The sequence below is a fragment of the Oikopleura dioica genome, chromosome XSR (assembly GCF_907165135.1).
Source record: "Oikopleura dioica chromosome XSR, OKI2018_I68_1.0, whole genome shotgun sequence".
In the NCBI taxonomy this organism is placed as follows: Eukaryota; Metazoa; Chordata; class Appendicularia; order Copelata; family Oikopleuridae; genus Oikopleura; species Oikopleura dioica.
Window position 1 is genome coordinate 7,791,298 of NC_137294.1, and position 18,368 is coordinate 7,809,665.

Genomic DNA, 18,368 nt, shown 5'->3' on the forward strand with positions numbered 1-18,368 from the left:
TTGGGCTCATTCGAAAGAACAGGTCGAGATCTACTAGCGGTGCACATGCGGGAGGAAAAATTCCCAGGGGAAAAAATTCTAGAGCAACCTAACCACGTGGTCAAAAATTAAAAACCGTTTGGTTGACCCAGATTTGTAGGCCCGCTAGTAGATTTTGAGCTGCGCTTTCGAATGAGCCCAAAATCAATATAGGTTCCTATATTCAATTAAAAATTAGCGGTAGCTATAGGTTAACCCCATACGGCCCTTCAATTATCCATAATGACGTCATTACCGTTGACTCAGCCCCAGAATTATATACCATTCGAATCCTCAGAGCACAGGCTTTCACATAAGCACAAGAAACCTGAGGGTTAGGATTTTGCCCCGAGAATGTTATTTACATTCATCAACCATCTGATATCGTCGGTATTACATGATTTAACTTGTATCCCTGATTATACATAGGCCGTTGTATGGGCAGAGGAATCCCATAATAGCGTTCGTAGCAGATCATCTGAACGTAAGTTATGTGCCGTCGATGCAAAAATCGTCTCACCATAATCCCCTCGGTATCCTTGAGAAAACGTGGGTCTTCGATGCCGGCGTATCCAAGAGATCGAATTTGGGAGGTAAGATTTAGACCAACTTTTGAATTGTTTCGTAAATGGTTTCTTTTAGTGCGATTAGAAACTACGTTAGCATTTGGAAACATAGCTATGTCGAAAAAGTGCCATTCTAGATCGCTTTTCTCTATTCCATTTTTAAAACAAAGAAGAACACTTCGCAGCGAGGAAAATAGATCTGGCGTCTTCATTTTTATCGTATAAAGTGGTAAACTAACTAGCCAACTCGATAAAGTAAAAGTTGACTGTCGACTCGAGAAGAAACGTGACTATGGAAACTGAGTTCAACCGAATCTCCGGAGGAAAATCGAGTGTATTTCGAGTAAGAGACTGATTTTGGGCAAAAGTAAAGGGGAAAGAAAAAGAGCGGAAATCTGATAAAGGAGTATTTATTCCAAATGTTTAAGTGGGAAATTGTGGTACAGTGAGTGGTACTAATCTCAGTTTGGAACATTGTTGGCAGTGGCTTACAAATGAGCTTATCAGTCAGAGCTGTTCCAGACGCACATGTTTTTGGTTGAACCGAATTGATCCTTGCTTCGAGCTTCGTAAATGTCCGAATTGTTGAATAAATCGTGGGCATTAACGGTTTGTTGCTTTCTCTTACAATCTGCGCAGCGTTTCTTTGAAAGGATCTCATTGACTCGTGTGAAACTAGTAGTTCTTGATTGCGGAGGACCCTTGCCTGAGGATTGTCTATCCAGAAGTCGAAGGCTCGCTGATCGTCCTCGAGCCTTTTGACTCCTCTAAAAGCATTGTTAGAAAATCGGCTCTGAAAACAAGAAGAACTTACGAATGATGTACGGCGCGCTCTCTATTGAAGGCCTTATTTGTTCCCATCTGATCAAGAATCTTGTCGATTTTTTCGGGCGAAACATCAAGTCGGAAGTCTAAACTCCTCCAGATCTCGCTTTTCGCTCGGTGAAGGTGTTTTCGACCGATCTTGAACTTTCTCTCGGCGATCTGCTCGATCATGACCTGGATAAAGCTCATTAGTTCTCAGATAATCAGTTAAAAGTCGTTAAAATTCAAAATTAAAAGAGCTTACTTTACTTACTCCGTTGGTGCCTTCATCAAAGTACTCGATCGCCAGGAAGAGCAGCGAAAGAAATCTCGAAGTCGTCAAAAAGCTCCTGTTAAGCTTTTCAGTCTTGTTGAGTCGATAGAGATATTCAGTAATGACAGCAAGGATTTGTTTGTCTGTGAATAAGTGACATGGGTCGAAACGGAAGATGATTTGGGCATTTTCGCTCTCGAGATATTGCTAAATAACTCTGAAAAGGGAAGAAGCTTTTCTGCGATGAATTACCGAGAAAATCTCCTTCACATGTGCCCATTTGATTTCTGCCCAGCACTCGGTTTTTGGTACCGTTCTATCTTCGGCTGGAACTTTTCGCACAATCGCTCTCAGGGGTGTAACTTCCAAAATCAATGTAAGCGAGTTGAATATCTATTTTTTCACAAACCTGGATATTTACTCTTTTCCCGTGTTTTATTTTTGGTCCGTCCCATGATCTGACGAAATAAAAATATCTCTCTGAATGATGATTCCGGCAGGCCGACAAATCAAAATGCAGCTTCTCTGTCACGATTTCTCAGAATTCTCGAAATGAAAAAGTCTCTTCGGAGAGCGGCGCCGACCACTTTTTGAGACGAGCCGGGTCTTTCTCCATTTTTCCAAAATAAGTTGCCGAAAGCATAAGTCTGCATCGACCGTGTATTCACTCATAATCAGATTCTTTATCATTAATCTAAAACCAGTTACAGTAAAGTTGAAGACACGCTGTCTAGTCTGTATTCATGTTTTAGCAGAATCTAGATTCTAGGGGTAAAAATGATATAAGTACACTGAAGTGTAGCTAACGCAATCAGCTAGTTAATTCGGCAAAAAACTCCTCCCGCCGGATCTCGTCCGGTACAGGGGAGAAACTCAGGGACTACGCCCTTACCGAGGTGTGAGTTTTTTGGTTCACGGAGGGATTCGACCCCGCGCCTTCGCCGGTCAGAGTCCTTCACTCTAACCAGTGAGCCACCCGGGCGGCGACCTTTGACCTGCAAAATAAGTGTTTATTGTTTAGCTTCAAGGTTCTAGAAAATTTTTATTCGATGGACATTACAGACACTCGAATCGCATCCGAAAAGTTGGATAAATTGAATTAATTTGAGGCAAAAGACGAAAATAGTTTAATTTTCAATATTAGTACAGTTTTTTATGGAATTTGTGGACATCAAATTTGTGGACATTTTTCAGATTATAAGGGTTTTTCTTGGGACATATTCAAAAAAAGAGGGTATCAAATTTGTGGACATTTTTTCTCAATTGATATCTTTAACTTCTAAATTTATGGTCTTACTTTCGTAATTGAAGCCAATTTTATCTGCAAAGAACTGTTTTTCGTCAAAAATCTTAATTTTTGTTTAGATTTACGTCTTTAGATTCAATCTTGTATTCTTTTTCTCATTATTTTTTGAGAAAAATCATCAAATTTTCTTTCTAGGAAAAAATTTAAACAAGTTCGTTGGGACATTTTTTTCGAGGCTCTTTATCAAATTTGTGGACATTTTTCAGAAAACTAGGGGACAAAAAATGTCCACAAATTCCATAAATAACTGTATAGTTATGGGCATCAATGATTCTTATCAAAGTTTTGTTCATTTTCAGGATATCATTGATATCGTATCAATTTTAGATAAATCCTTAGATATAAATATCACTCTCCCGATAAATTTTCATGCTTGTCGAGCATTTGCATTGCATTTAAATAATGTCCCTCTTCAGTCTCATCTATTTGAAATGTCGAAGTTTGAAATTTAGAGCTAGGGCCTTTCTAATAGATGAAATTTCAGAGTTTTTTCTTGACGAGAATATCAGAGGCACTACTGTCGCATTGTGGAAGCGAGCAACTGATGTGAGCCCCGATCCCAAAGTAATGTGTTTTTAACCTTTCCGATAGAATTGGATCTGAGCCTGTGATGATCCAGAGTCCCGCCTTTCCAGAATATTTTCCTGTGCAGTCGCAGTGCCAATGGCAAGTCACGTCTTCGGAAAATCTGAAGATTAGTTTTATGAACTGGGACATGCCCGTAGAGCGGGACATATGTCGAAGCGTAAATTTAATGATCGTAAGCGGCATTACAACCTTAATCACAGGGTCAATTGCAATCACTTATTTAGACTGCGAATGGAAAGTCCGCCAGGCTATGCTCAGATAACCCCTCAGAGATTATCATCGAAAGAACACAGCTCTCTTTTTTGTTAATAAGGAAAGGCTTTTTCTGATTATCTGGGAGTCGAACTCACATGAGTCTACGCAGTCAGGAGTAAAAAGTCTTAAAAAGCGACATCGTCCGTCGCAACTCTTCCATTCTTCCTCCTTCTTACCGATTTAAAGTCGAGCTCTCGTCAACTATCGAGATGCCTAACACGCTTATTGAGAACATCGACGACTACGGGGATCTTCTCTGGCCGGATAAGCCTAGTTACAGGACGCGTGTTGGATACGGAGCAGAGCGCGGGAACTGGTCTGGCTTTCATCGCGAAGCTTTCGTTTCTTTCGCTAAAATAGGCCCGACGGCTTCGCCAACGCCGAATAGCACGAGCTCGCACAATCCCTGGCATGAGGATGCTTTGCCCAACAATGAAAATAAAGAGATGAAAGAGAGAATCCAGTGGGTAGAGCTTGGAGTCGGAACAGGAAATAGGAGCGAGCCTTTACACAGTACCTCGTGCGATAAACAAAATGGCCACTCCTCTAACTATCAATTCTGAGCGTCCTTGGAGTCGTCATTTCAATAACTCTCTTCTGCAACTATCAAGATAAAGAAGATGCAGATAGCAATTGCAAACCCCAATTACCTCCTGTTTCAGATTCATCAATGTGAACGAAAACATCGAAATCAACCAGTTATATTTTCAAACTCGTGGGCTATTAATAAAAAACGATTACCTGTAAAGAAGTATACGTTTAATTCTTGAGCGCGCTTCCTTCGGATGTTTGCATATCATTTGAATATTAAAGAAATGTGGTGGTGTAAACGTGTGGGCGGTCGGGTGCGTTGGCGGCACCATACCGCGGCTTCGAATGCTTTATAATTTTAATGGGCAATTACAACTAAAGCAAGAAGTTGTCCTTCTTTGACATCTGTCCCGTTTTTCTTTCGGGATGGCAAAAATGACCACAAAGAGTTGAAAATGAAAAGTGAGAATCTGGTAAACGGTTGAGAAAAAACGAAAGCTTAGAATAGGAACGCGATGTTTAATAATTAGAGAAGGAATTTTTCGAAACCGTTAGAAGAGACGGAGAACCCGAGTTAATATTGTCTTCGTCTTCGCGGTACTGTATATTGTCTTCAGGGCCGGCTGAATGTCTATTAGCAAAATAGATTTTACTGCTAGATTGAATTTAGCAATATTGCTATTGAGCCATATGGCAGAAAAATTGACCGAGGCTTGGATCAAAAAATAAAAAACCTCCCGCAAAGGGTCTACAATGAAAGTCTTCGGTAAGTTTTTAGCGTAAACGTGCGCTGGGTGTAATCTGATTGAGTTTAGCGCAAAGAAGTTTATTTCCAAATGGTCGGTGCCAGTACTCAATCAAAGCCCCGCTAACGATTCTGTGGACTTTTTGGCTAACGTTCCGAATCGAGAAAAACTAGAGAAGCGATTCGATAAGGGCATGTTATAGATTACTTTCTCGGCTTAGAAGGTATCTACTCCGTCAATTTACAGTCGTGTTATCTAGATATGAGCTTATTAGTAGCATCTACCTCAAATAAGGTAGATAAGGTTGTCGCCGATTCGAAAAAATATAGATGATCTATAACCGCACACAAGAGGAAACACGAGTTGGCCTCCCACTGCGTCCAGCTGAATCGGACATCTACATCTAATGCAGACATGTGGAAACATGTGATCGGAGATCTGTCAGTACCACGGCAAGACGGACAAGAACCGCAAGGAGTGTTTGGTTGTATTCCCCGCAATCTGGAAACACGATTCTATCCGCCTGGTGGTTTGAAAAGGGTTTCCAAAACTTGTAGTCGTAGCTGACGTATGATCGCTAGCACTGGCGTGTATGTTTGATTGCATCACACGTTGTCTTGCAATCGACGCTTGAGTATTTAAAACAGATGACTCCGCCAGGAGCATTTGAGAAACCTATCCTTGACATTTATCATCCGAACGACGAATTCAACATGAAAGCAAGGGCGAAATTGAAGTCTTGGAAGGACAGTGTCCAAATCACGGAGTGGAATGAGCTTCTCACGCGCAGCGATGTCGTGAAGTTCGTTGTTGTGAGACATCCACTGACGAGATTTGTCTCTGTGTGGGACGATCATTATTGTCGTAGCTGCGAGCCGCCGAAAGATCCAATGCTAGAAAGAAATCTGAATAAAGATGCTCAAGATGAATACCAAATCTCACTCAACTCACTTGCGCAAGCTGTGGTCGACCAAGGCCGGTATCTTTCAGTTCATAGCCTATAAATTATAGCGCTTCTCTCATAGTTTCAAATTCGAATTTGACTTATACCTTTAATCAGCGACTTCGACGGATATGTTTGAGGCTCAACTAAATGCATGTCGAATATGTGATATCGAGTACGATTACATCATCAAACTTGAAACCATCGATCAAGGTAGATTGTTGATATTTTCGAATTGTAATTAATTTTACAGATTTACCATATCTTATGGCAAAAATGGGACGTCTTGACAATTCAAAAGAGCTGGTTTCTCCAGAAACTGTGCATCGTAACAAAAATTCGAAACTGTACGGCTACTTTTTCGAAACCCTTGACCCGTCAGAACTCAAAAACCTCGTGCAGCATTACTCTTCCGACTTTACCCTTCTTGGCTACACATTTAATCTAGCCAAGAACCTTATTGGTGGTTGGGACTGAAAAGAATACTCTTCAAACTTCTGAACCTAACTAGACCTACAGCGGATACTTCTTCAAACTTCATAAGGCAGTCTGTTTTTTTTCATAATTTGAATATGTTTATATATATCGAAACCGCAGTACTTCAATATACAAAAATAAAGTACAAACACCAGATCTTCCGTGCACTCTTGTTTTGTCTCACCCAGCATTTTCTAAAAGAGGATTCTAGATAACTTTCTTTTAAAAACATATCTGTGGCATCCTTAATATGAAATCGATGCTCAGAGAAAAATAATATGTCGTCCACCGCTATAAAAGAAACTGTAAGAATGATAGGTAAATCTCAGAAAAAATGATTTTCGAACTCTAGGAAAAGATGATAACAACGATGACCAAAACAATATCAGAGAAAGATTTAAGGTAAGCGAATAAATAGGTTAAGAGTTAATTTTTGAATACTTTGTGAGTTCAATAAAAGATTCAAAATGAATCACACAAGAAACTCTCGGAGCAATATCAACCCAGCAGGGTTAGGGCTAGACTCTCTGAATTTGAGACTTGTTTTCACTGAAATGTTTTAGCACAATGCTTTCGCAGCCTGATCTTTTTACATCAACGAGAACAAAGAAGTCAACAACGAGCATTAGATCTTTGCGACGAATGAGCTCAAGGTGCGTTGTTAATTTAGTACCGTAATCTTAAATGGGATGAGTTGCATAGAGATCGAATTTTTAGAATGAAAGTAGCGCCCAAGCAGACCATGAGTCTCCAATTCTACCCGAGTCAGCCTGGCGAAGACACAATAAATGCAATCGCCGATTTAACGAGCAGCGCCGTACCCGAGCTAACTGAATCTCAATTAGGAAATCATTAAAAATAATAGAGACGAAAAATCGAGTCAGAAAATTTATCTAATGCTCAAAAGAGGAACTTCACGAGTGCAATCAATCTACAATCGAAGATGAGAAAAAAATTTCATGCTGTTGCTTTCTCTAATTTTTTTCTCTGGCAGATGACAACATATATTATTTCTAATAGAAGCAGTTTCTTTTTCAAATGTATTGAGTAATTATTTCAGCGAAGGCGAATTAAAAATACGTTTTCAAGGTTTAAATATGCAAAGGAAGAGGAATGTCGGTCGACAAATATAAAAATGTAAAAACGAAACGGATCTCAGAAAAATTCTGACTGCAAATAACAGTAAACGAGTGGGTCACGAATCTGATACAGGAGTTTGTGAAATGTTTAAAAACTCACTCTACGAGCTCGCTCTTGACGACTTCGATTGGGGTTTCATCAAAAACTGCAGATGAAATAAGTCGTGGTGACGGTTGATATGGGGTACTCATCTCAGTAGTCAGTGGAAGTCGGGACATCTAAGTTTTTTGTTAGCAGTGATTCTTATTCCTTCGATGCTGTTTGGCCGGGAAGTGTTTGGAGTTAAAAATTACCTGAGACAAATAATTCTGAGCAGATGCGAACTGAGATAGAAGAGGAAGTTGCAAGTCTGGCCGAAATGTTGGGAAGCCAGTAGCCAGACTAGGAAGATGATTTCGGTAGAGAGAGGATCGGTAGCGCTCTAAATTTCACCGTATTAGGATTTTTACCATAGAAGGGAAAGTGAGCTAAATGTGTGTCCCGCTGTAGGTGATTACCTGTCTGGGAAAATATGTTGAGAATGGAGTGGCTAACAGCTTGGCTTGGTCTAGGGATCTCTTCGGGACTGTCAGCTAAAATAGCAATGTTAAAAATTCTGAAACTTCGTTACAATTGCCGAGCGAATAATATTAACGAAATCACTCACCAGATCCTTTGAATTCTGTGTCTGCTTCAGAGTCATCGTTTTTGACTGAAAGGTTTTCGTTGGTGGGCTCACAAGATTCGGCTTTTCTGAGAATTAAAGTCAAGGCAGGCATGACAGAAACAAACTTACGGGCTCGTGGATTTAGCTGGAGTTTCGACAGCTTTTTGCATTTTTCTGAATTTGGCTCTTCGATTCTTGAACCAAACTTGGACACGCGCTTCTGGCAAGTTTGTGCAAAGAGCAAGTCGCTCGCGAGTAAGTACATCTGGATACTGAACAACGTCCTTTACTTTTGGTTCAATAATTGGCTTTTACCTGAGTTGTCTCGAATGCGCGTTCAAGAGTTTGAAGTTGTTGAGCGGTGAAAGCTGTTCGCGATCTTCGTTGTTTTCGCATGCCACTGATTCCGCCGTATCTCGCTTCAATTATTGCGTCTAAAAGAAATAAGTAAATTATAGCGCTAGGTTGCCTGTAGATACCTGCTATTTTTTCCATTTGCTGCTGTGAAGGTGGAAGTTGCTGGAAAGATGGGTTGAGTAGAGAAGGGACGAGACCAGCAAAAGGAGTAAGGTGGCTTTGGTAGCCTGACATTAACATCGATATCTGGATTTCGCGTTTGGAAGGAAAAACTCCTGTCTGCTTAGACGTATTCCTCTTCAAGTAAGGTTCGGTTCAGATAATCATAGTTTTATATGGAAAAAAGGGAAGCCGTCGCTAGTGGCGCGTCGACACGCCTGCGGCGCTGTTACCACACAAACACCCGCGACTTGATACGCCCGTAAGCGTGCTAGGCGGAATTAATAGAACTCGAATGTTCGAATTTTGTAATCTTTCATCACACGTCTAAATTTATATTTCTAGGATAATCATGATCAATATCCTCTTCCCCCGCCATTAATACGCGCGTGAAGTCAATATTTTAAGCCATGATAGTGAGATTATTTGAATTAATTTTACATCTGGATAACTTTACAATAACTGAGCTGCGATATTCTTTAAAACTATTGTTCAGCACCTGAAAGCCGGTTACGGATTAGCGGACATAAAAGATGAAAATTTGTAATTGAATAAAAACACATTTTTGTCACGGAGCTGTATCAAAAGCCCTATTAGACCGCATAAAAAGGAACATACTAAAGATTGAACCTTTTTTCAACAAGTATATTTTTTCAGCGGATTTTCACCGCGATAGAATACATTTAAGTTAATTCATATCTGTACGTTTCGCTCTCGCCGTTATTCGAATGGATAGATAAAGGCCAAAACTGCTTATTGTGATGAATTGAAAGGACAAAATTACGCTCTAGCAAGTATGAGTCCGGTCGAGTTCAGCGAAAAGAACTAAAAAGCTAGAGTGTAGAAAATGCTCAGGAAAGGGCTCATTTGGTTCGGGCTGATCGCACTGATCTCTTCCTAAACATCGTCACAAACAGCGCTAATGAATAAGTAAACGATTGATGGGGATGCAAAGGAGCTCATGTTTGTAGGAAAAGAGTTAAAATCTAATTTTGAAAAAACATCTCATGGAACATGAGCTTCGCAAAGTGTCTTTGATCCGCCGACCGGGCTGAACAAAGCGACGGGATTCACTCTTGAGAGGTTCCACAAGTTTTTTGCGAAAACAATTTTGATCCATTTCCTTGATGTTTATCCTTCTTAAAATTGCCTCGATTGCTCTTTAGTAAAGCTCATCCAACTCAAAACTTCAAATCAACCTCTTCTTGCTTTTTGAAAATACTCTTTCGTAAAATTTTATTTTCGATATTTCGTAAGTGCATATCCAGAAAAGCAAGACAGATCCGCAAGCGCATCGCAGCTGATGCGTAAAATTTGCTCTCCGATCAAAATAATAATCTCGAATTAGATAACCGTTTGAATTCGCAATTAACGCATTTGTGTATAAATTACTGCGCTGAAGAAGCTCACTTTTTCACAGTGAGTGTGTTGATCAAGCCAAGGTTCCATAATCGGAAAGCGTTAGGACTTGAAGAAAATTGGCAAAGGATAAAAATCACCCGCGGGGCGGCCTTAATTATCTTTACGCTGCCACGGTCGAGCATTGCGTGTTTGATGCTATTGTTTCGTTAATTTTGTAACTGTTCGATAATTATATAATTGTCAGACTTGGAAGCGGCGCGATTTTTTCAACTCGTGCGAAGATGAGTCTTCTTTGAGCTTTTGTTCAAGTCGCTAAAGATAGTTTCGCTGAAGCAAATTCGCGGAACCGCTTCCACCGCTTTATCATAAAAGGCCTAGAAGATGAATATCTTGGGCAATTAACACGGGTGAATATGATTTTTTCGCGAAAAGTTTTTCAATTTTTTCCTTTTAAAGGAACCAGGAAATATGATAAATATCATATTAAAAAATGACGTCCGAAAATTACATGAATCCGAATCTATCAAAATATTAAATCGACGATCATTTGTAATTTATTCAGGATACTATCGCAGTAAAGAGGGAATAAATTACTTTGCAGAAACGAAGAAAAAGTCTTTTTTGGGAATGGTTAGCGTCTATATTGTTTTAAGTCATTAGCAGTCTATTCAGAAGATAGCTGATCAGGTGGCCAGGAGATAAAATGTGGATTGCATCTTATTGTGGAAGTGAGCGCGATCAAATAGCTCGATGGGGCCGGGAAACACAACTTGAAATCATAATCACAGGGGATTACAGAGGTAATTGTCCCCCGATTTCCCATGGAGCTGCGCCTTGCTCAACCTGAGCAGATGTGCCCAAATACTTCAGAAGCAGTATTGTGCTCACAATTTCATTGTACCAAGCCTGGCTTATTTCAATCTCGCATATCAGCAAACCCCATTTCTAACAAACACACAAGTTCATTACGAGCTATTACTTACAGGCTATAAGCGTTCTCGTCAGTTATAAATGTAAACTCAGCCCGCTGGCCCTTGCGAATTCTGGTCGATAAGCTGAGTTCAACGACTTCGAGCCAGACCAGATGATGACTTTTGGACCGGAACTCGCAGTCGCAAGGTCTGCCCATCCTGCATTCTATAGGCTTAGTTCGATACTACTGACTCACCGTCAAAGAGAAGAGGCAAAGACGACTAACGCGTGCGTCTGCTAGCTCCACCGATCCTAGACACGAAGCTGGTTAATGGTGATACCACTCAGACGTAAAAAACACCCTAGCTTTTTCCTCTTGACTCTTAGACTTTCTTTCAGAAGGCCTAGCCAATTCGCTTTGACGTCTTCGTTGAAAAAGACGTTTTAGACAGAGAAATCTTAAAGTCTGTCTTGTAACCTTAGTTGAATATTCTCCTCTGTAAAAAGCTACAGTCTTTATGATGGTTTTTGATTCAGCCTAGCACTAAAATAGCCATGAATTAATCTCTCAGCGGAAAGCTTCCAGTTCGGATGCGCTGGCTAAGACGACAAGACCCTACTTTCCGTGGAAATTTATGGCGAACGATGAAGCACAGCACGAACCACGCCATTGAACGTTTTTCTTCATGCCAGTTTTTCCACCCCAATGGGAGCCTCCCATGAATACTAATAGTTTTGTTGTGTTTCAATGAGTTCAACTGATACATATAATATATTTGAATATTTAAAATCGGCTGATCATTTCGTTATGGCTAACTTTGATATTTTTTTTTTTAATTTTTGTTTGGTGGTCAGGACCCAGTCATCGGGTAAGGCTCTCTCAAGTTCGAAAAGAGTCACGAAAACATCTTCGAGAAGAATAAGAATATGTCTAGTGAGCTAATGAATACTTCCCGAAGGCTCTAAACTCAGACGTCTGATATAAACTTCCATGAGGTCTGAGAGCCAGATCGTCTAAGTCCGCCACGCACATTTTAGACAACCAACGCTCTGCGGATATTGCTGGTCAGATGAAAATTAGCTGATGGAGATGATAGAAATCATCATCCTGTCGTAATGGACTCGCGAAACTTCGAGCTGTTATACCCAGACAGTTAATCACCATCAACACATCTGCTTACAGTCAAGACGCCTGCTATGAAGGAAAACGCTTAAAGGAAAAAGTAATGCTAGGATAAGTTAGCCGGGATGATTTTACTTAGAAGGGATAACAGGCTGAAATAACAGCAAGGGTGAAAAAAGAAATCTAGTTCCGAAGAATCGCTTTGATATGCGTTCACGAACTCCTTATCGTGAAGCGTACATCCTTCTATCGAGGGTTAATTATAAAAGCTGCTTGGGATAAGAGGGTTTTGTCAACACGGGTACCACCCGAGGTACTTGTCTTATCGCCTTCCCGATATTGTTAATTTTTGCTTCCGAATTCGAATCGCAGAAAGTTGCGAAAATAATCATATTCCAGGTTTCAGCAGAAGTTGGGTGCTCAGTGATGGCATCATTTGAAGACTACATAATTGATTTTCTTTTTGTTCAAATCGCGGCATTGCCAAGAACTGATCCCAAAATATCATTTCGCCACATTAATATATATTCAAAGGAGTGAGCAGTATGATCGTCGGACGGATGCATTTTGAACGACTAATTACAAAATCGAAAAAACTCCAGCCGAGAAGACGAGTTCGAAATTGAAATCGATTGATCATTTCCGATTATCCAAAAACCTCATCTGTACTGATTACTTAATTAATATTTATCAAACGACGGCTAAAAATCACTCTCCAAACTTACCAACTTGGATTGTCCAATCCTATTTTACTCATAAATGGTTTGGGATAAATCAGCAGTGAAACAATGAAGCGAGTTCTTGAAAATATGATTTCAAACGACCGTTGAAAAACAGAGCTGATCTGCGATTATTACGCAGCGCGAAATCAGTTTGGCCCGAGCGGTTGTTTTTCAATGAATTCCATTTATGTTTTGAGATTTGCGTTGCTTACACGTTTTTTTTTTACTTTTCAGTTTCTATTTTCCGTTTTTATTTTGAGTTCTTCACTGCACGACACCTCACGGAAATAATCACCAGAATATGGGCAACGTACTAAGTGGCCGGCAAAGGTATTAAACGCTTTTTTGGAAAATATTATTTAATAATTATAAAAAGCAAAAGATAACTGTAAGCAATAGACATTAGCCAAAAATACTAATCTTCTATAAAAAGAGTCGATCATAAATATCATCGTTTGTGTTTCCCATTTGTCGCGCATAGATTTTCCTGAGAGGAGAAGCTGATCTTCTTAGCCTGTCTAGATGGAAATGTTACGATTTAATCCGTCATCGATCATTCGAGAGTGTTCTATCTTATCCTCTCAGAATTACTTTAATATCGAGTCATCTTTTCACATAGAAATGCATCTTTCGCTTCCATCGGCGGCAAAAAGCGCGGGGATAGGAATGGGAGACGGAATTAGTAACGTAACATTCTTGATTGCGAATGGAAGGATTTATTAAACCCTCCCAAAGCATGTCATCCCGCAATTACGAACGACGCTCGCAAAAGATGCCTTATCGGCGTGTGTTACAACTCTGCTTGAATTTTTTAATAATGTTATTTGGGCGTCAATAACCCTCAAGATCTATTCGTAACGCGCGGCAGTGTCGAGCATGCTCTGGAGCTTGAGGATGCTCCTGTCGAAATTCAGAAGAAATTCGGATGGAGCCAGTGGGACAAATCAATCAACATCTACATAAAAGTAACAAGACTGTAATCGCAAATAATTAGCAGGAATTTAAGTCGGACGCGTTGACGATTCACCGACGGCCGATTTCGCAGTCGACAGACTGTGCGCGCGGCAAGTATGGATATAGAGAAGGCCTTCACATTTGGGAGATTGTTTGGACGAGTAACCAACGCGGAACTCATGCTGTGGTCGGTGTCGCTACTGAAAAAGCCCCGACTCGAAAGGTAAAACGTTTTATTTTCCTATCGTTTTTGATAAAATTAGCCCAAAGAGTTAGAAGATTTCACGAGGTACACCTTACGAAAATAACGTTATTTTCAAATGGCCTTCTAACAAAACTTGATTCAGAAAAAATACTTTCGTTTTGTAATAAAAAATATTTCAAGATCGGATATTGCGCGCTTGTTGGAAGTTGTAACCAAACATGGGGGTGGGACTTGGGGAGAAACGCACTCCGTCATGATGGTGAGGTTGTTGCTCCTGCTTGCCTTGCAAGGTTGGCTCTTTCTTTTTTTATCATAAAATAACGGTTATTTTACAGTTCAAATAACAACGACGGCGAGAACCATAATAAGCTTTCTTATCCTCCGCTGGACGACTACGATACGAATTTCATTGTGCCTACGAAATTCTTATGTGTACTTGATATGGACGCTGGAACACTGGGATTCATCGCGGATGGACAATGGCTGGGAACAGCGTTTACAGGTCTCAACAAAGTCCGGGACGAAGACGGAGAACAATCGCGTCTCTACCCGATTGTAAGCTGCGTTTGGGTTTGGGTCCTTGATTTATATCCACAATAACAGTCATAAAGTTTGGGTGTTCTCTGTATATAATATAAAGTATATTAGGGTTTAGGCTAGACAAAAAGTTAAATTTCCTTCTGCTTCAAGTCAGATCATGTCAAGTATCCTCATTCGGGGTCACTGTGAGGTAACGATGCGATATGTCAATGGACTCCAATCAAACCCGCTTTCGCTAAAGGTAAAATTCCTTTTATTTATTAGGCATTTTGCTATAATATACTTGTTTAAATTAAATACGAGCACACATGCTAGGAATTTGCGCGACGATCAGTGCGCGAGTCGTTACCACAGATGCGCGGAAGAGGCAAGCAGGAGAATATTCATCTCCCTCCCAAGCTGGCCAACTACTGTAAAGACTACGGGCTTGGTTTCGACGTTCGCAACAAAGCTAGCTATCGATATAAGTTTGATCTTGCGGAAGAACCAGGTAAACAGTTAACACAAATTTATCAGAAACCAATCTTTAGAAACCATTTCTTACATAGAAGATTCATCGGAGTTTTCCCTCGAACTCTCCAATCGAATCGAAATGAACTCGGCCTCAATCATGCGTAGGAGCTCGATTAGATTCGTCGACTCAAATTTTTAGTTAACCTCAATCTTAATTTTATCAACCGAATTTTATCAGTGGATCTAATCAATCTCCTACGAATCAATATCTAGCTGAAGAAGACGTCCCTGTATCTTCTGATTTCTTGTAACCTGCAAGAATATTTTAATAATGAAACACTACCACAAATTTGTAGAAATGATTTGTATTGTACAGTGTAAAATTATCAAAGTTGTCTGATTCGTGTCTCGACTCTAGAGCAAACAGATGGGATCAATGTCGGACCACTCGCATATCTGGTTCTATAATAAAGGTTAATATCACATAAATTATCAGTAAATAGATTCTTTTTTTATGTTATTTTCATCACGGAATCGAAAAGCTCACTCCAGTTCCATATAAGGCGCCATGATTACGAATTCTCCTTGAAATGTTAATTACTCCCGCTTTGGTTGAATTATATTGAAACATTATTTCCTGTTTTGGCAAGGATTCAAAATAACAATAAAAAAATCAGACTGAGTAGATCCTTATTTAGAGTCGAAATTTCAGACATTACCTGACAAGAACAAGTTATTCTTTTCATTCTTCCGCTACATCTTCCCTTGCAAAGTGAGTTGTGGACGAAGTTATTTCCATCCATTTTTGAGCACTTGAAATGTTGGATCTCTTCTGGAAGCGCAGCACATGTTTCGCTCGACGTCACAGTAGTTATGGCTAAATTTGGGGTTGTCGTTGTAATGCCAACATTTGACGTGTCGTTGGTAGAAGATAAATTCTCGCATTTTTGCAGACTTGTCTTTCCCTTCCATGAACATTTTCCCTAAATTGGAAATTCGAGTGACAATCAATGCAGGTTTGACAATTTAGGTATAACTTATAAGTTATAACTATCGTAACATGAAGTTTCCAGGAGCTTACATTTTTACATTTACACTCAGCAGTGTATTTTCTAAATTTTCCTCTTGACTCGCAGTCGAAAGAACACTTCTGCTTGTTCAGATTTGATTCCATTGAACAAGACCAGTGGTCCTGCTCTTCTAGAGCAGCGCACGAAGCAGGAGCAGTCACTGTTTGAGTGGTTGACGTTGTGGTCGGGATTGTGTTCGGGCCGGTTGTAGTTGTGCCAGATATTAGGGACTCGCACTCTGAGGGGAAAATAATACTTCCACCGCCGTCAAGTTTGCCGGACCAGTTCCATTTACAAGAACCCTGAAGAATGTTGGGTAAAGATTGATGCTGAAAAATACCTTTCGACACTGGCATGAAGCTCGATATTTTTTTGAAGGGCAGGTGATCTTGCAAGTCTGCCTGTCGATGTTCGCGTCTTTTTTGCAGTCCCAAAGGCCGTCTTGATTTTCGTAAGGCAGTGGAGGACAAACTTCTCGTTGAGGAGTAGTTGTGGTTTGAACGGTTGTCGAAACATTTGGATCAGCAGTTGTAAATGCACATTCCGGAAAGTCCTTTTCTTTTTGCCAGCCGCAAGTTTTGCCTTTTTTGCAAACGCATTTTGTTTTGAATTTAGCGCAACTTGACTCACAAACTGTATTCTTGGTAAAAGCAAAGCCGTCTTTATCTTCCCCTCGACACTGCCAGTTTTCAGGATAATATGGCAATGGTGGACAGAACTCAAACGAGGGCTCAAACTCTGTCGTACTTGTTGAGCTGGCTGATGTTGTGGTTGTGGTCGTCGTAGTTGTAGTGGTACTCTTCGCTGTGGTTGTAGTCGTGGTTGTAGATGTAGTTGTCGTCGTTGTTGTAGTCGATGTTGTTGTAGTTGTAGTTGTCGTCGTAGACGTTGTCGAAGAGGGAGATGGTTTATCAGTATTTGCCGCCCAGGTTGTTGTTGTCCAAGCTTCAGTGACAGTTGTAGTACCATCTTCGATAACATCCCAGACTGGTTTAGTCGGCTCAGGTGCTGGCGCTTTTGTCGCCAGGACGAGTATGCTCACAGACTTTCCATGTTTCATAGGAAAATTAGAAAAGCTGCCTCTAAATCGAGATGACGCAACATTTCTGGAGGATTCCTGTGCCGGGGTGAAGCCAGAGCTCGACACAGCTGCGACGCGCTTGACTGCGGTATCGGACTTCTGCCAGGATCCACCGTTGCTTGTCTCGAACTGTGATCTGGATTCTGGTTCTTATACGTTCACTATTTAGATATTAACTCTTTCAACTAATCAAATATTTCAAGCCGCTTATAAAGCTAGGACTCGTTATCAATAACTAGCGCTAGGATATATTCACAGGAGGGTATTTGATTTGTTTAAGACCTTTCGTCAAAGAAATAAAAACCAATTCCTTGCAAATTTCTTTGCTTTCGCTTCTAATTCTGCATTTCTTTCTTCTAGCGATTGCAAATAGAATTTAACGTCAAAATCTTCTTCATCCTTAGGTATCCACGACTCCGTGGAGATCCCGACATCGCCCAGCATTCCTTTCCCAATGCTGCCAATTCGCGCAAGCTCTGATTTTTCTTCTATGAAACCGTGGTATCGCTCTTTCCGAATGTCATTCTGCTTTCGGTGTGTTCGAAAGTTGTCCAGCATCTGTCTGTATTTTGCAGTTGCTTCTGTCAAAACATCACGAATCGGTGCTGCGAATTCTATCCGGAAAGCTGAGTTCATTTGGCGCAGCTCTCCATCATCGAGAAATTCCGATGAGCTGAGACAGGGGCGCTCCATTGGCTCGGAGCTGGCTTTAAGTGCTGTCAGATCGCCGAAGGTTACCGAAGGGCAGCGATTTGATATGTATTCAGTCAATGATTCTAACCGTCGAACTAATTGACAAGCTTCCTGAATAATATTATCATTTAATGTGCACGTCGCATAATGTAAGGCAATGCCTTTTCCTTGATCCCTTGTAATCTATCCGTACGCAATTTTACGGTGCCAACCACTTTCTAAAGTGAAACGATTGAAAGATTTTAGTGGGAAAGTACGGTTTAGTAAATAAAATGACAGTTTCTCAACAGTGACGTAAGAGGAAAGTCTACCAGGAGAGTCTGAATAAAAATCGACTGGCGGCTGTTACACTGGTAGAGTCTAACACTGAAAGATTGCCGTCATCAAGAATAAATATTTTTCTGTCAGGGATCTGAGGCTTTGAAATCTCATCCTCATATAAA

General features: G+C 40.4%; 6 protein-coding genes and 1 long non-coding RNA gene across 9 annotated transcripts; 4 read left to right on the top strand and 3 right to left on the bottom strand.

Moving 5' to 3' along the window:
* Window positions 1-998: 998 nt before the first annotated feature.
* On the bottom strand, window positions 999-2,235 carry LOC145708602 (speedy protein 1-A-like). 2 transcript variants are annotated; one of them, XM_081786290.1, is made up of 6 exons: window positions 2,072-2,235; window positions 1,915-2,024; window positions 1,663-1,869; window positions 1,399-1,583; window positions 1,291-1,351; window positions 999-1,228 (listed from the first exon to the last, which is right to left on the bottom strand). In XM_081786290.1, exons 1-6 carry the CDS (start codon window positions 2,115-2,117, stop codon window positions 1,088-1,090), a joined length of 750 nt encoding a protein of 249 aa, XP_081642416.1. In that variant the 5' UTR covers window positions 2,118-2,235; the 3' UTR covers window positions 999-1,087. The 2 variants fall into 2 exon arrangements, with proteins under 2 accessions (XP_081642416.1, XP_081642415.1); XM_081786289.1 differs by having other exon boundaries at window positions 1,654-1,869.
* Window positions 2,236-3,403: 1,168 nt separating this feature from the next.
* Window positions 3,404-3,871, top strand: LOC145709670 (uncharacterized). The gene is made up of 3 exons (XR_014134925.1): window positions 3,404-3,514; window positions 3,560-3,728; window positions 3,781-3,871. It is a non-coding gene; the product is annotated as an uncharacterized LOC145709670 (long non-coding RNA).
* A 1,551-nt stretch (window positions 3,872-5,422) lies between these two features.
* On the top strand, window positions 5,423-6,616 carry LOC145708600 (carbohydrate sulfotransferase 14-like). Its single transcript, XM_081786287.1, has 2 exons — window positions 5,423-6,244; window positions 6,285-6,616. The coding sequence occupies exons 1-2, from the start codon at window positions 6,163-6,165 to the stop codon at window positions 6,506-6,508; spliced, it is 306 nt and encodes a 101-aa protein (XP_081642413.1). The 5' UTR covers window positions 5,423-6,162; the 3' UTR covers window positions 6,509-6,616.
* A 101-nt stretch (window positions 6,617-6,717) lies between these two features.
* LOC145709112 (uncharacterized) lies at window positions 6,718-7,364 on the top strand. Its single transcript, XM_081786795.1, has 4 exons — window positions 6,718-6,813; window positions 6,861-6,910; window positions 7,072-7,161; window positions 7,226-7,364. The coding sequence occupies exons 1-4, from the start codon at window positions 6,787-6,789 to the stop codon at window positions 7,362-7,364; spliced, it is 306 nt and encodes a 101-aa protein (XP_081642921.1). The 5' UTR covers window positions 6,718-6,786.
* Window positions 7,365-7,578: 214 nt separating this feature from the next.
* Window positions 7,579-8,934, bottom strand: LOC145708211 (uncharacterized). The gene is made up of 7 exons (XM_081785866.1): window positions 8,774-8,934; window positions 8,610-8,728; window positions 8,424-8,566; window positions 8,295-8,380; window positions 8,146-8,220; window positions 7,942-8,069; window positions 7,579-7,866 (listed from the first exon to the last, which is right to left on the bottom strand). The coding sequence occupies exons 1-7, from the start codon at window positions 8,889-8,891 to the stop codon at window positions 7,744-7,746; spliced, it is 792 nt and encodes a 263-aa protein (XP_081641992.1). The 5' UTR covers window positions 8,892-8,934; the 3' UTR covers window positions 7,579-7,743.
* A 4,186-nt stretch (window positions 8,935-13,120) lies between these two features.
* On the top strand, window positions 13,121-15,581 carry LOC145706525 (SPRY domain-containing SOCS box protein 4-like). Of its 2 annotated transcripts, none has more exons than XM_081783938.1 (11): window positions 13,121-13,259; window positions 13,549-13,591; window positions 13,663-13,712; window positions 13,798-13,894; window positions 13,936-14,106; window positions 14,269-14,378; window positions 14,424-14,656; window positions 14,805-14,869; window positions 14,944-15,118; window positions 15,159-15,242; window positions 15,281-15,581. In XM_081783938.1, exons 1-11 carry the CDS (start codon window positions 13,231-13,233, stop codon window positions 15,352-15,354), a joined length of 1,131 nt encoding a protein of 376 aa, XP_081640064.1. In that variant the 5' UTR covers window positions 13,121-13,230; the 3' UTR covers window positions 15,355-15,581. The 2 variants fall into 2 exon arrangements, with proteins under 2 accessions (XP_081640064.1, XP_081640065.1); XM_081783939.1 differs by having other exon boundaries at window positions 15,159-15,240; window positions 15,341-15,581.
* On the bottom strand, window positions 15,431-17,364 carry LOC145706524 (uncharacterized). Its single transcript, XM_081783937.1, has 4 exons — window positions 16,492-17,364; window positions 16,163-16,453; window positions 15,801-16,064; window positions 15,431-15,543 (listed from the first exon to the last, which is right to left on the bottom strand). The coding sequence occupies exons 1-4, from the start codon at window positions 17,209-17,211 to the stop codon at window positions 15,496-15,498; spliced, it is 1,323 nt and encodes a 440-aa protein (XP_081640063.1). The 5' UTR covers window positions 17,212-17,364; the 3' UTR covers window positions 15,431-15,495.
* Window positions 17,365-18,368: the final 1,004 nt, after the last annotated feature.

Excerpts from the sequence above, each read along its gene's own strand:
- LOC145708602 (XM_081786289.1), bottom strand. The coding sequence starts at position 2,117 with ATGGGACGGACCAAAAATAAAACACGGGAAAAGAGTAAATATCCAG. Across the intron at positions 2,025-2,071 it reads GGAAAAGAGTAAATATCCAG|TTACACCCCTGAGAGCGATT; the intron begins GTTTGTGAAAAA and ends TGATTTTGGAAG. Across the intron at positions 1,229-1,290 it reads TCTGGATAGACAATCCTCAG|AAACGCTGCGCAGATTGTAA; the intron begins GCAAGGGTCCTC and ends ATCCTTTCAAAG.
- LOC145708600 (XM_081786287.1), top strand. The coding sequence starts at position 6,163 with ATGTTTGAGGCTCAACTAAATGCATGTCGAATATGTGATATCGAGTAC. Across the intron at positions 6,245-6,284 it reads ACTTGAAACCATCGATCAAG|ATTTACCATATCTTATGGCA; the intron begins GTAGATTGTTGA and ends TTAATTTTACAG.
- LOC145709112 (XM_081786795.1), top strand. The coding sequence starts at position 6,787 with ATGTCGTCCACCGCTATAAAAGAAACT. Across the intron at positions 6,814-6,860 it reads CCACCGCTATAAAAGAAACT|GAAAAGATGATAACAACGAT; the intron begins GTAAGAATGATA and ends TTCGAACTCTAG. Across the intron at positions 6,911-7,071 it reads ATATCAGAGAAAGATTTAAG|CACAATGCTTTCGCAGCCTG; the intron begins GTAAGCGAATAA and ends GAAATGTTTTAG.
- LOC145708211 (XM_081785866.1), bottom strand. The coding sequence starts at position 8,891 with ATGTTAATGTCAGGCTACCAAAGCCACCTTACTCCTTTTGCTGGTCTC. Across the intron at positions 8,221-8,294 it reads CACAGAATTCAAAGGATCTG|CTGACAGTCCCGAAGAGATC; the intron begins GTGAGTGATTTC and ends TTGCTATTTTAG. Across the intron at positions 7,867-7,941 it reads CTCAGAATTATTTGTCTCAG|ATGTCCCGACTTCCACTGAC; the intron begins GTAATTTTTAAC and ends CAAAAAACTTAG.
- LOC145706525 (XM_081783938.1), top strand. The coding sequence starts at position 13,231 with ATGGGCAACGTACTAAGTGGCCGGCAAAG. Across the intron at positions 13,713-13,797 it reads TCGCAAAAGATGCCTTATCG|TGTCGAGCATGCTCTGGAGC; the intron begins GCGTGTGTTACA and ends AACGCGCGGCAG. Across the intron at positions 13,895-13,935 it reads CAATCAACATCTACATAAAA|TCGGACGCGTTGACGATTCA; the intron begins GTAACAAGACTG and ends CAGGAATTTAAG.
- LOC145706524 (XM_081783937.1), bottom strand. The coding sequence starts at position 17,211 with ATGAAACATGGAAAGTCTGTGAGCATACTCGTCCTGGCGACAAAAGCG. Across the intron at positions 16,454-16,491 it reads CTTCATGCCAGTGTCGAAAG|GGTTCTTGTAAATGGAACTG; the intron begins GTATTTTTCAGC and ends AACATTCTTCAG. Across the intron at positions 16,065-16,162 it reads CTGAGTGTAAATGTAAAAAT|GGAAAATGTTCATGGAAGGG; the intron begins GTAAGCTCCTGG and ends TTTCCAATTTAG.